General features: G+C 54.3%; 1 protein-coding gene across 3 annotated transcripts in view; it reads right to left on the bottom strand.

The window, feature by feature from the left end:
* Zcchc14 (zinc finger CCHC-type containing 14) overlaps window positions 1-3,091 on the bottom strand; it is a 49,363-nt gene extending 46,272 nt beyond the window's left edge. For all 3 annotated transcript variants that reach the window (XR_003837398.2, XM_021169821.3, XM_029480463.2), the window contains exon 1: window positions 2,465-3,091. Coding sequence is in view for 2 of the 3 variants with exons in the window: in XM_021169821.3 (XP_021025480.1) it covers window positions 2,465-3,049 (585 nt within the window). In the remaining variant the exon portion in view is untranslated. The remainder of the gene's footprint in view (window positions 1-2,464) is intronic.
* Between the last annotated feature and the right edge of the window lie 9,922 nt (window positions 3,092-13,013).

Below are 13,013 nucleotides of genomic sequence, written 5' to 3'. Positions count from 1 at the left end.
CAATTCCCAGGCCAGGGTGAGCAAGACAATGAAACCTTGGTCTTTATTTTATTTTATTTATTTTGTTAACATCCCAAACACTGCCCCCACTTCTAGAGTCCCTCCCCACATTCCCAAAACCTCGGTCTTTAAAATAAATAGACCACACTTTTCAACATCTAGGGCTGCTCTGAACGTTATACATTTAAAATAAAAAGGGAAACGAGGGCGTAGAGAAGTGACTACAATACCAAGCTTTCCAGAAAACTCAGGTAAGAGAAATAAACATTTAAATCAGACAACATCCAAACACACTCCACACCTTCACTTCTGAGAGCAAAGTCTCAGTCCTAAGTTCAAGACCAAGTGACACAGCTCAGAAAGAAACACAAGAGCCACCTTCTGCTGAGGATGCAGAGGAGACCGGAGTTCAGTGCTAAGTGGCTCTCAGCTGGACTTCTCCCTCCAAGGATCCCCCTCCAAGTACACACACAATCAGGCTTCAATCTCAGAGCTACAAATGAGCCCAAGTTCAGCTTTGGGGAACAGTCCCTTCGGGAGTGACTCAGAGCCAGGGAAAAGAAAGAGAAATGGACCTGTTTGGATCTGAGCAAGTGAGACCCAGCCTTCATTGCTAAGTCAAGAGCCCCTGTGCCAGGGCCAAACAATGTCCCCCAACTTTCTAAAGAGGACCCCAGCCCTGTCAGCCACAGGATTCCTGAAAACTGCAACAGCTGCAAGCTCAGGGCGAGAGCCGCTCGGGCAGACAACGCATGGCTCCGCAGAACCACTGACAGCCAACATGGCCAGGAAGTACACGGGGAACACAGCTGCCAGCTGCCCTGTCACCTCTGGAGGACTTCAGCCCAGCCTCCTACAGCACAGGAGACCAAGGCGGGCGACCAGTGCCCAGACCCTGGGGACTAGATTAACTCCATCTCGCCGTGGACTTTTGCCTGAGACAAAGGCCATCTTATACAAGGCATTGTGAGGGCTGGCTGCAGTGGGGTGGGGCTCAGTGGCCAAGCACCTGCCTGGCATGTACAAGCTCCAGGCTCCATCCCTAGTACTGTGTGGGTGGGAGAGGACCCAAGACATTTGTTCTAGACACTTCTACTCTGAATTCACTGCCCTGCTAAAAACCAGTCCCCATCTCCTACAGAGCAACCTGGACCTGATGCGTTCTGAGCTTCACTCACACAGGGGTCTGCCCGCACAGGTTGGGAGACAGCAAGGTCCTGATCGTGGATGAAACTAACTGCAACTGAGGAGACCACAGACAGGTGACAGCTGGCAGGCCTGAGGAACTAAACTCTCCTTGGGCCCTGCCTTTCTTGTTGACAGCTGCCTAGCACGCAAGAGGGAAGTGAGGTGGCAAAGTGTATGTATGCATAGAAAAAAGAAGAAGAAAAAACCAAAAAGCTAACCACAGTCTCAGAGGCAAACGTCAGTGAAAAGATAAGACGCCACAGAAACCCATTCAGGAACCACAACCACTTCTTAGAGGAAGACATTAAAAAGAAGCCACAACTCAAGGTTCAAAGAGAGCTGAAAGAAAAAACGGACGGAAGCCCCGACGACCTCACCTTGTTCACCTTGGACAGGGGAAGCTGAGTTAAGAGTTTAAACTTCAAAAGGCTCAGACTGTAGAGCAGCTGGGCAGGAGGCCCGGATGTGGCCTCTGACTACCAAGGACATGGTGTGGGACCTCAATGGCCCTTGGCACTGGAGAGCCTTTCTCTCACAAGAAACCTGGGTTCTTGGCTCCAGGGCTGCTGCCGGCCTCCAAAGGCCCAAATGCACACCGACTCCATCGTCCACAACTCCGGGATGGATTCTAAAGAGATGAACTCCATCTGCTCTTCACGATGGCCCCCAACCACCCAGCCTTCAGCTTCCACAAGAACCACGTGCTTTACCAGTCCTCAAACATTCGGGCCACAGCTGGCATTTCTGAGCGGATGGTCAGGCTGCCCTTCCTGCCCAGCAAGCTGACATTATCAACCCAAGACCAGATCCCACCTCAGTGAGCTTGAGTTCTCCCCGATGGTGGATCACCACTGACAGCTTACAAGCAGACCCGCTGAGGCTGCAAAGCCCCTGTCAACAGCCAGGCTCTCCAGACAGACACGCTTAGCAGCGTGCACAACCCCCACGATCGCACACGCAGACATAGGTCCCTGTACATCGTACCCCTGCCATGCATGCCCGGGGACACCTGAGCCAGACAGGCAGGTGGCAGGGCCCACCTGCGCCCAGGTTCCAGGTCGGTGCAAGTGGACATATCGTTGAGTGTTATGTCACCTAAGAACCGGGATTGACAGGACAAAGGCCTTCTCGCGTCCCCAGCCTGGGCCGTGACACCGAACACACAAAGGGGGCCGCGCGCTGACGCAGGCCTCCGGGTCCCTTAGTGGGTCATCTCCAGGCTGGCCGGTAAAGGACCCCAGCCGCGCTGCCCCACCGCGCGCGCGCTTGCGCTCACCTTGTGGCAAGCCGAGCAGGTGGGCAGCGCGCCGCTGGGCCCGGGCGCGCTCTTGCCACCGCCGCCACCACCACCACCGCCACCGCCGCCGTTCAGGCTGCTCTGGATCTGTGTGAGCTCCTGGCGCAGCACCTGCTTCTGGTGGAAGCTGAAGGCCGGGTGGTTAGAGGCCATGGTGAAGAGCAGGAGGAACTCATCGCCCGTGCGGCCCTCGTTGAGCTGCAGTCCGTAGTTGTGGATGATGGAGTCGGTGTGCGTGAGCGTGCGGTACAAGACACCCGCCGCCTCGCGCTGCTCCGAGCCCAGCAGGGCCAGCGACACCAGCAGCTTGCTGCGCACCACCTCGTCCGTCAGGTTGGTGAGGCTGCCCAGGTCGGCCGGGTTGTTGGCCTTGATCTCCGAGTCGCGCAGCGAATGGTAGTCCTTGCGTGCCAAGTCCTCCAGGCACGAGCCGAGGAAGCGCAACTCGAGCGGGATGCACAGGTCCAGCAGGCCGCACAGGAACTCCACGCGCTGCGGCGACGGCAGTTCGGAGAACCAGCGGTACACGCCGTCCCTCTGCAACGGGCAACGCTTCTCCACCATGCTGCCGCCCGCGCCGCGCCCGCCGCCGCCGCCGGGCCCGGGAGCCGCGCGCGGGCGGCCGGGGGGCGCGCAGGGCCGCGGCCGGGCGCCGGGCGAGGCCGCGCGCGCGCGAACGGGGCGCGGGCGCGGGCCGGGCGCGCGCGGGCCGGGGGAGCCGCCCGCCAGGGGCCCCGCGGCGGCCGGAGCCGGGGCCGCAGCCGGGGCGGCCGGGGACGGCGAGCGGCCTCGGGGCCGCCGCTCACGGGGAGGCGCCCTGCCCGCGCCCGTCCCCAGCGGCGGCCGGTGCGCGGCAGCGGCGGCGGCCGCTCCTCGTCGTCGTCGTCGTCGCCCGGGAGGCGGCCGCCCCCATCTCCCCGCGCGCCGCAGGGTCTGTCAGTGCGGGCCGCCCCCCGACGGAGCCGCCCCGGCCATGCCGCCTCCTGCGCTTGCGCCCAGGCCGGCCGTTACCCGCTGCGAGGCTGGGCGCGGCGCCCGGACGGGCCTGGCGCGGCGGAGGGATCCAGCGGGACCCGCGGACGGATCGCGGCCCGGGCCGTCGGAGCTGAGCAGAGCGCGCTCGCGAGCACGGGCGGCCGCGGCCAGCGGAGTGGGCGGGGTGGCCGCCTCTCGCGACAGCCCGGGCTGTCCGAGCCCGCCCCCCCACGCCAATTGGCCAGGCCGCCTGTCCTGCGCGACGATTCGTTTCGGCAGCTCCGTAGGATTGGTCGAAGTCTAGGCCCCGCCTCAGAGATGGACTGTCGATCACGTCGGGTCCGCCTGCACCCGCCCCCTGCGGGCCGGCGCTAGGGGATTGGTCGGTGGGAATCGGCGTGGTGGAAAACTCGGGATGGAATTTTAGGCGCTTTTGTTCCCTCAGATTAGCCCGGAGCCTTGTTTTTTGGGCAAAGCCGGGCGTTGGGCCTCGGTGCTTTATTCATGAACGTGACGGCAAGGAGGCGGCGATGGGCCCAGAAGCAACACCGGGCGCCGGACTTCCCTCTGATCTGCCCAGCTGAGTTGTGTGACCTTGGGCGAATCGTGATTTCTCTCTGAGCCCCTTGCGCCTCCCGGGGAAGATGCGGGTAATAATACCCTCCCGGGGGGCTGCTGAGAGCTCACATGGGGCGAGCACCTGCATTTTTGAGGTGGCGGGACAGCCTAGGGCGAGGATGATGGGAAGAGCAGGCCTTCTCCCCCACCCCACCCCCCACCCCCAAGATCTGCTTGCCAGGTCTGTCAGCTCGCTCTGTCAGCGGGCACCTCGGGCCCTGGAACCGAGAAAAAGCAAACCCGCGGGCAGAGGCAGGGCTAAAGGACTGCCACCACCCTGGCTTTTGCTTGGCACCGGGATGCAATTGGGGGAGGGACAGTCGGGCCCCCTATCCCCTTCCAGTGCTTCGGATACAGGGCCCGCCTTGGGCAGACAGAGAAACTGAGGCCTGGGACAAGACGCCCCGCTCCCATTCCTAGATGGCGTCTTCTGACATCCTGGGGGTATAGGCCGACTGTCCCTGGGCATCCAGTGTTGAGACCTGGACTAAGCTGAGCTCCCCTGCAGAGCCTGCAGCCAGGTTTTTGGAACCAGTAAATAGATCCTTCCAGTCTGGTCCAAGGTGCTGAAAACTCTCTCGGCAGCAGAACATTCCTGGCCTTGGATTTCCCACCTTGAGCGGACGTTGCCTGCCAAGAGCTGGGAAACTGTTCCCCTGGCCCTGCCCAGCTTCTTGAGCGCATTTCTCTGGCCACCCCAGTGTCCTGGGAGGTTTGGAGGAAATAGTCCACTAGGCACCCCTACCCCCTTTTCCCAGGCCAGGCTACTGAATGAATCCTAATTCTCTGCAGTTTGGGGGAAGACATCCATTCCTAAATCTAAGAGCCAGGAAGCAAGGAAGAGTGACCTGGAACACAGCACACCCCTACTTCCCGCGGGAGTGCCCCAGAACCTACAGACACTTGGGTACCTTGCCCAGACTCTGGCTGGCTGTGTGACCTGGGCCATTGACTCGACCCCTCTGAGCCTCAGTATCCTCATCTGTAAAGGCAGCCTAGAGCCCAGCCTGGCAGGTGGTACTGGAGGTCCTGGGTGCTACCCAAGGCTCATTCTAGCTGGAAAGCAGGGGCTAGAACTGTAGAAGACCCGGGGCCGGTCTCCTGCTCCTCTAGCTCTTGCTGTGTGTGTTATTTAAGGCCATGATGAATTAAATAACAGCCCCTAAATGTTCTCGTCCACCCAGACCCTGTAAATGCGGCCTTGTTTAGAAATACGGTCTCTACAGATACAATGAAGATCAGAATCAAGACACATTGTGCCGGGTTAAGGATAGGCCCCCTAACGCACTGAGAATGTCCTAATAGAAAAGCTGTGTCTTCCTTGGAGTCAAGGACAGAAAGGTCATGTAAAGATAGACCCTCCAGAGAGGGATGGCAAGAGCTGAGGAGGCTGGCCCGATCCTCCCCCGTGCCCTGGGGACATTAGCCACCACAACCTGACTCTAGACGAAGGCCTCCAGGGAGGAGAATACAGCGTACGATGAGGTCGGTTCTGAGGGTAACCACAGGAAACCAAAGGAAGGTTATGTCCCCCTTTGCTTCAGCTGAAGGAACAGACCTCAGTTGGGGTTTGGGGCCATGAAGATGAGAGACCCAAGTTCACATACCCGAGCTTTAGAGGTCTCCTGTCCCTACCCTGTCCTCCACGCCTCAGCTCAGTCCTGAGCACACTCTGCCCACACCACTGTTGCTGGACCAACTTGAGCTCCAGGCCTCATGTTGGTTGCCAAGTTCCGGGTGTCTGTGGCAGGACTGTGACTCCCAGTGCTCAGAGCTCCCTCCTTGGCACAGCCTTGGCCTTGGGCTCCTGAGCCTTCCACACCAGGTTTGCGTATGTCTGAGGGATTGCAGCCTGCGTGCCCAGTTCCAACCTTCACAGTCTCCTCACCTGGCCTGTCCACTCCTTCCAAAGGACTGGAGCACGGGATATTAGGAAGGATCAGGGGGACCCCTTAGGGAGTGCCGGAAACTGACCCCAGGGCTCAGGCTAAACCAAAAGGGCTGCTGAGCTTCGGAGGGGCCAGCCCCAGGAGAAGGCCTGCGTAAGTGGAAATGGCTGTCATTCAGGCCCCAAGGCCCTCTGCCTGGAAACACAGCTGTAGGGGTTACTGCTGATGCGTATGGACCTGAAGCCATCTAGAGCGGTACCCAGTCTGGGGTAGCTTGGCTTGCCTGCCTGCGTTTATGTTTGTTCCGAACTGGGTTCCTTTGGGAGTAAGATCAGGAAAGAGAGGACTCCCATTTGAAAGAACTGAACAGCAACACAGATTACCTGAGACAGAGATGTGGTGTTCAATCCCGAAGTCCCCCAGAACGGGCCACCCCAATGGTGTGAAGTGCGCCTGTGTTGTTTCCGTGTCCGTACTAGTAATCCCGACTCTGTGACGGTGCATCACAACCCCTCCCAGCCCCGCCCAGGAGTCCTCCCCCCAGTTCTCTGTCTCAGCATCCAACCAGGGAGAAGGATTCGCATGGGTGCCCAGCAGCCACGAAACCCACGAAGACAAACCAAGACCTGGGTATTGAGGAGAGGGGACAATCTCGAGCAGCCCAAACCTGCTCTCCCTAAGTGGGGGCTAGAGCTCAGGCAGACGCTGACTTGCTGGTTCGTTTTTTCTTTCTTTCTTTCTTTCTTTCTTTCTTTCTTTCTTTCTTTCTTTCTTTCTTTCTTTCTTTCTTTCTTTCTTTCATTTTATGTGTGTGAGCACTTTGCCTGCCTCTCTTGTGCGTTCACATGTATGCCCAGTACCTGCAAAGCTCAAAAGAGTGCACCGACCGGATCACCCGGAACTGGAGTTACCACCACAGATGATTTGTCAGCCACATGTCAGTGTTGGGAATCAAACCCAGGTCCTCTACAATGGCAACAAACACTCTTAACTTCTGAGCCATTTCTCCAGCTCCCACTGGTGGGATTCCTTTTTAAATATTCACATTTATTTTATATATGAATACACTGTCGCTGTCTTCAGACACACACCAGAAGAGGACGTCAGATCCCACTACAGATGGTTGTGAGCCACCGTGTGGTTGCTGGGAATTGAACTCAGGACCTCTGGAAGAGCAGACAGTACTCATAACCACTGAGCCATCTCTCCAGCCCCAGTTGGGATTCTTACGTCAGGCCCAGGTCCCTAGCACCACCACCTTAGCCATGGGGTCCTAATGCTGTCATCCAAATCCCAATCCCCAGATATGGACTGGTTCGGACAGCACCCTGGCAGGGCAGCTCATCTGTGTGGGCAATGGGATCTGGCATGTCAGTTACCTACCGAGGACACCCTGCCCAGGGCAGAACTGTAGGCAGCACAGTTGTTGACAGTTTTGCCAGCCCAAGGTGACAAGGCTGTCTATAATACTCTAGCTTCCACTTAAGACAGATTACTTGGGACTGAAGCCACCTGTGGCCATAAGTAGGCATCTGCCCCCAGAACTGCTGGACCTCACATCTGCACAGCCAAGGTTTGTCTACAGCCGAACTGTTCTTCCAGGGGTCTGATGTGGGGCCAAATGTTCTATTTTCCCAGTGGAAACAGAAAAAAAAACCCACCTGGGCTCTTATTTAAAATAGAGAGCCCCGCCTGTGGTAGAGTACACCTGTCACCCCAATACTCAGGAAGCTGAGGCAGGAGGCTCAAAAAGTCAACACTAGGCTGAGTTATGTGAGCCTTGCCTTTGTAGAGGCCAGTGTGACGATGTAGAGGGTAAAGGTGCCCATCTGTAATCTGAGCACTTCAGAACAAGATGGAAGGTGGAGATGAGACTCTCCCAGAGGCTCAGGGACCAGCTGGCCTGGACTGCACAACACTACAGAAACATCCAGAGATCCTGCCTTAAAAAGCAGAGGAGACAGGGTGTTTCAGTAGGCAGAGCAACTGCTGCCCAGCCTGACAACCTAAGTTCCCAGATTGTGTGTCATAGTGCACGCGTGTGCGCGCATACACACACACACACACACACTGTGGAAGCACTCCTGGGATGTGGGGTTTCTGCTCTCAGGCCCTAGAGGCTTTCCTCCTTTTGTTTGTTTTTAAATCATCTCTTACAGGATACTTATTTAAAAATAGAAATATGTTCTTTTGATTCTTATCCAATATTTTGAAACAGTCAAGCCTAAATGAAATTTAAAAACCGTCTTGTGAGTGTATTCTCATTATCATAAACATTATCATAACCTGTTAACCCAAGGGTTAATGGGCAGAAGGAAATGCCGGCGAGATGGTGTAGAAGAAACCTAAGGTTCCAAGATGTCCAGGAGGCGTGTTACAGATATGTCGTGGTTTCAATTTTACGTTTTTATTTTAAATTTCCGACTTTGTCTTGGTGGCCTTGAGAAGGCACATGATTAGAAAGTTGTGACTGAGGTGTTCTTTGACCACTCACCATGTACTTTAAAGAACAAAAGTCAAAACTGGTTTTCCCTTCCTAGGGGCTTTCCCACATAAACTCTTTGTGGGTGGAGTGACTGGCACAGGTTATCTCAGCATTTAGGAGGCTCGGTTAAGAGAATTGCTAGCCTGGGCTACATATAGGATTCAATGTCAGCCCAGAATACATGGTCTAAAGAAGTCAAAAAGCACAATAAAGATGATTGGAGTTTTAAACACACACCACTTGACAAAGACATGCCTTGTCTTCCAGAAGGGGAAACTGAGACTTAGCATGGTAGATCTCACCTGAGATCCTTCAGTTTATGGCTTCGGGGTTCTCTCATGGATCTCCCCTTCCCCCTGCCGTGTGTGTGTGTGTGTGTGTGTGTGTGTGTGTATGCGCGCGCGCGAGTGTTCCTTCTGTGTTTCCCATATTCCACGACAGCGTGCTTCAAGGCCAGCGTCTGCCTCACCACCCTCACAAGGCACATCAAACCACCCAAAGCTGCAGGAGGAAGGCAGCAACCCTCACACCCTTCCCTTCCGGTTCCATCTGGGCTGGATTTGTTCTTAAAGATTTTCATATTAGTAAAAAGTGTTTTACCACTTCTGTAAAATATATAGATGTGTGTGTGTGTGTGTGTGTGTGTGTGCTACTTTTAGTTGTTTGTGTGAGGAAGTATGTGCACACGAGTGAGGGTGTCCACAGAAGTCAAAGGCTTCCAATCCCCTGGAGCCAGAGCTATAGGAGGTTGTGAGCACCCTATTACGTGGATACTGAGAACAAAACACAGGTTCCCTGGAAGAGCAGTAAGCACTCTTAACTGAGCCCTGTACACACATACATGCACACATACATACACACATATAAACATACACAAACATACATGTACATACATACATACATACACACATATAAACATATACATGCACACGAATACATGTGCACACATACATACACGCATACACATACATACATATATACATACATACATACATACATACATACATTTGGGGGGAAGGTTGTTTGTTTGTTTGTTTGTTTGTTTGTTTGAGACAGGGTTTCTCTGTGTAGCCCTGGCTGTCCTGGAAAACTCTGCAGACCAGGCTGGCCTCAAAGTCAGAGATCTGCCTGCCTCTAGCTCCCAAGTGCTGGGATTAAAGGCGTGCACCACCACCAGCAGGCAGTGCATTTTTTTTTTTTTGGCCCCCTGACTTCTCCAAGCCAGTGCGGCTGTCAGTGGTGGTATAATGGCAGCACAGCGCTTTGATTAACCGATTGGACACGTCTCCCAGTCCCGGGCTCTCAAGTCTATGCTGAGGGAACACTGAGGACTGTCTTGGACTTTGTCCCATCTGGGTTGGGCTGGGGTTCATAGAAGGATCAGACAAACAGGGAAGATGGAGGAGCTGACCTGCCTCCGAGTTAAGTCTTTCTGTGTCCATTGCGGTTGTGTTAGAAGTCTCAGAAGGCGCACTGACTGAAACATGAAGACTTTCCACCAGGCAAGGAAGCTCTGGCGGCGTGAACGAGCATACCTCGGAAGTCCTGGAGGCAAGACAGGTCTAGTCGTGCATACTCATAACCCAAGAACCCAGAAGGCAGAGGCAGGAGAATGGAGCGTTTGAGGCCAGACTGGAGTAACTAGCAAGTTCAAGGCCAGCCTGAGCTTCAAAGGGCGACCTTGCTCAGAAAATAAAGCGGACAGCAGGCAAGATGACTCAGTGGGTAAGGACGCTTGCTATGCAAGCCTGCCACCTGAGTTTGAATTCCTGGGACCCAAATAAACGGGAAAAAGACCCAACTTGGAAAATTATCCATGAGCCTCCATGTAGCTGCGCAATGGAAGGCCATAGCCTTCCTAGGATTGATTTTAAAGTAAAATCCCTTTGTTAGGCTGCCCTCAAATTCATCATTTGCCCCAAATGGTCTTGAACTTCTGGCCTGCCTGGTGTGTGCCACCATGCCCAATTTATGAGATGCTTGAGTGCAAACCAAGGGCTTCGTGTGTGCTAGACACTCTACCCACTGAGCCAAAGCCCTTAATCAAGGATTTCATAAAATCTGTTTTTAAATTTACTTTTGAGGCATTTCTTATTTAGAATTATTTAAACCTAAAAATGTTTATGTGTTTGGTCGTTCTGTCTGTGTGTGTGTCTGAGCGCCACGACTGACTGTCCCTGGTACTGGAGGAGGCCAGAAGAAAGCATCAGATCTCTGCAATTAAGGTTACAGACAGTTGTGGGTGCTGGGAACTGACGATCTTCACGGCTGAGCCATTTCTCCGGCCTCCTAACACCAGCTTCTTAAGGTGGCTATAAAGGAACACAAGCTTGGCAGTTAGAAAATAAGAGAGTGAAATGATACGCTTTGCTGGCTCTTCAGGCCAGAGGTCCTCCATTAAAGCAGACAAGCTGCTGCTTCCTTCTATGGCTCTAGGCCTGCCAGCTTTTGGTGGCCAAGGGCCTTTCTGTTATCCCCTGGTTTGTGACTACAGCTTCCCTCCAGCCTCCACCTCTTCCCTCATCAGGACCACTCCCCAGCAGTCCAATCCACAGCTGACCATGCACCCTGGTCTCCATCTTGTCTTCCTGTGAAATGCAGAGAAGCAGCTCAGGCCTCCACTGAGAACTGGGAGGAGTCGAGACTGCAAATCATGGCAGCCCTTTACAGCAGCTGTGGATGGGCTGCCAGGATGCTAATAGTCACAAGCACCTCTCATCTCACAGTGTGTGTGTGTGTGTGTGTGTGTGTGTGTGTGTAGGCAGACACACCAACATGAGTTGGTAATTCCCTGTGGGCTAACACTAACACACCACAGTTCTGAGTATCATGATTTTGCAGACAAAGAAAAAGAGAGGAAAACCTGACCACAGAGAGGCCAAGTCGCCTGCAGAGGACACACAGCAAATGACAGAGTTACGTCTTGAGGCTGGCACCCTTCTCACGCCTCCTGCCAAGCCCAGCAGAGTACAGGTTTTGGCATGGAGAACAGGAAGGGAAGCGATGCCAGGCGACAGGGCACCTTCGCGGCTCATTTCACCCGTGTGGTACACTTTGAAGTCAGTATATCACTGTGCCCACGTGCAGAGGAAGTCAGGCGGCAGGGACGGCGTGTGGTCCCAAACCCACTGCCCTGAACCCCAAGGCGGCCAGCAGATAGAGGCTGGGTCCTGATGCCGTCTGTGTAGGACAAGAGTTCACAGTGGCGGTCAGTCCTCAGCTGCTGTGGAGGAGTCAGGCAGACACCTCAGCCCTGCTCAAGCGACTCACCTCAGTGATGCTTTGCTTTGCAATGAAGTTGAAACAGAGAAACTGAAACTCAAAGAGGCCAGCAGCCCAGCATAGACAGGAAGGACAGATCAGAATGCAGGTTACAGCCCTGTGTTCTCCCCACTGTGTGAGCGCACTGTCTCCTATGTTTGACTCCCAGTGGCTCTGAGAGTGTGTGTGTGTGTGTGTGTGTGTGTGTGTGTGTGTGTGCATGCTTTTGTGTGTGTGTGTCCTGGGTGTGTGTGTGGAATCTAGCTCCAGCCCATTGGGGATAGTTCAGGGGTCTATATTTTCTTTTGTGTGTAAGTGTTCATTTGCACATGTGTGTGCCCATGAAGACCAGAGGGCATTTGCAATCTTACCGTCTCTTCCCCAGGCAACATCCACTTTGTTTTTTTATAACAAAGTCTGTCACTTGCCTGGAACTCACCCATTAGGCTGCGCTGGCTGGCTAGCGAGCCCCACAGATCTTCCTGTCTCCGATGTTACCATTATAAGCCTGTGTCATCACGCCAGCTCTTTCTGCATGGGTTCTGTGGATTAAAACCAGGCTCTCTTGCTTGCAGGGCAAGTGCTTTGCTAACTGAGCCGTGGGTCTGGATTTTTTTTCTAAACCCGCATATCCACATGTCACCCCTGCAGCCCCTTCCCACCCTTTGGTCCTCTTTGATATCCCAGCACGTTGTTTTCCCAGGGATGACTTCTGGGACACTTGTACAGATGGCCAAGGTGGCTGTCAGTGTGATCAAACATCACGCAGCCTGTGGTATCCTAACAGGTCAGCCCCACTGACACATGACACATCCCCCAATGAGGGCAGAAGCCCCTAAAGAGCAGCAAACACTCTTACACCCTGTGGCTGTGGACTTCCACCCCTCAGTGGGTCCTGCATATACAGTAGGTGTTCATTCAGACTTGTCAGTGGTCAGTCTGACTTCCTGCATAAGTCTCGGTGATGCTTCTTCCAAGCAAAGTCCGCTTCTGTGCGGACCATGGACTTTGGCTGTTCCTTCCGTTGATGGTCTTACCCATCAATTAGGACTAGTCACGTGTGTGTCTGGTTTCTCTTGGAATGCTCACAAAGTGGACGTTTTCCAAAATAGTATTGGTGTTTCCTTATCTTCTGGCAATAATCCCAGGATGGAAAAGACCTGGGCTGGAAGCAGATTCCCGGGACTGTCGAGGGACGTCGAGGTTAAGTTAGTCACCAAATGAGGAAAGGGAGTTCTCCCAGGTACAGCTTGGGCCGGGGACATGGCTCAGTTGGTAGAGTCCTTGAGCAGTGTGAGGA

The sequence above is a fragment of the Mus caroli genome, unplaced genomic scaffold, assembly GCF_978045245.1.
Source record: "Mus caroli unplaced genomic scaffold, Mus_caroli_1 scaffold_10, whole genome shotgun sequence".
Lineage (NCBI taxonomy): Eukaryota > Metazoa > Chordata > Mammalia > Rodentia > Muridae > Mus > Mus caroli.
This window is presented reverse-complemented; position numbering and strand designations above follow the sequence as displayed.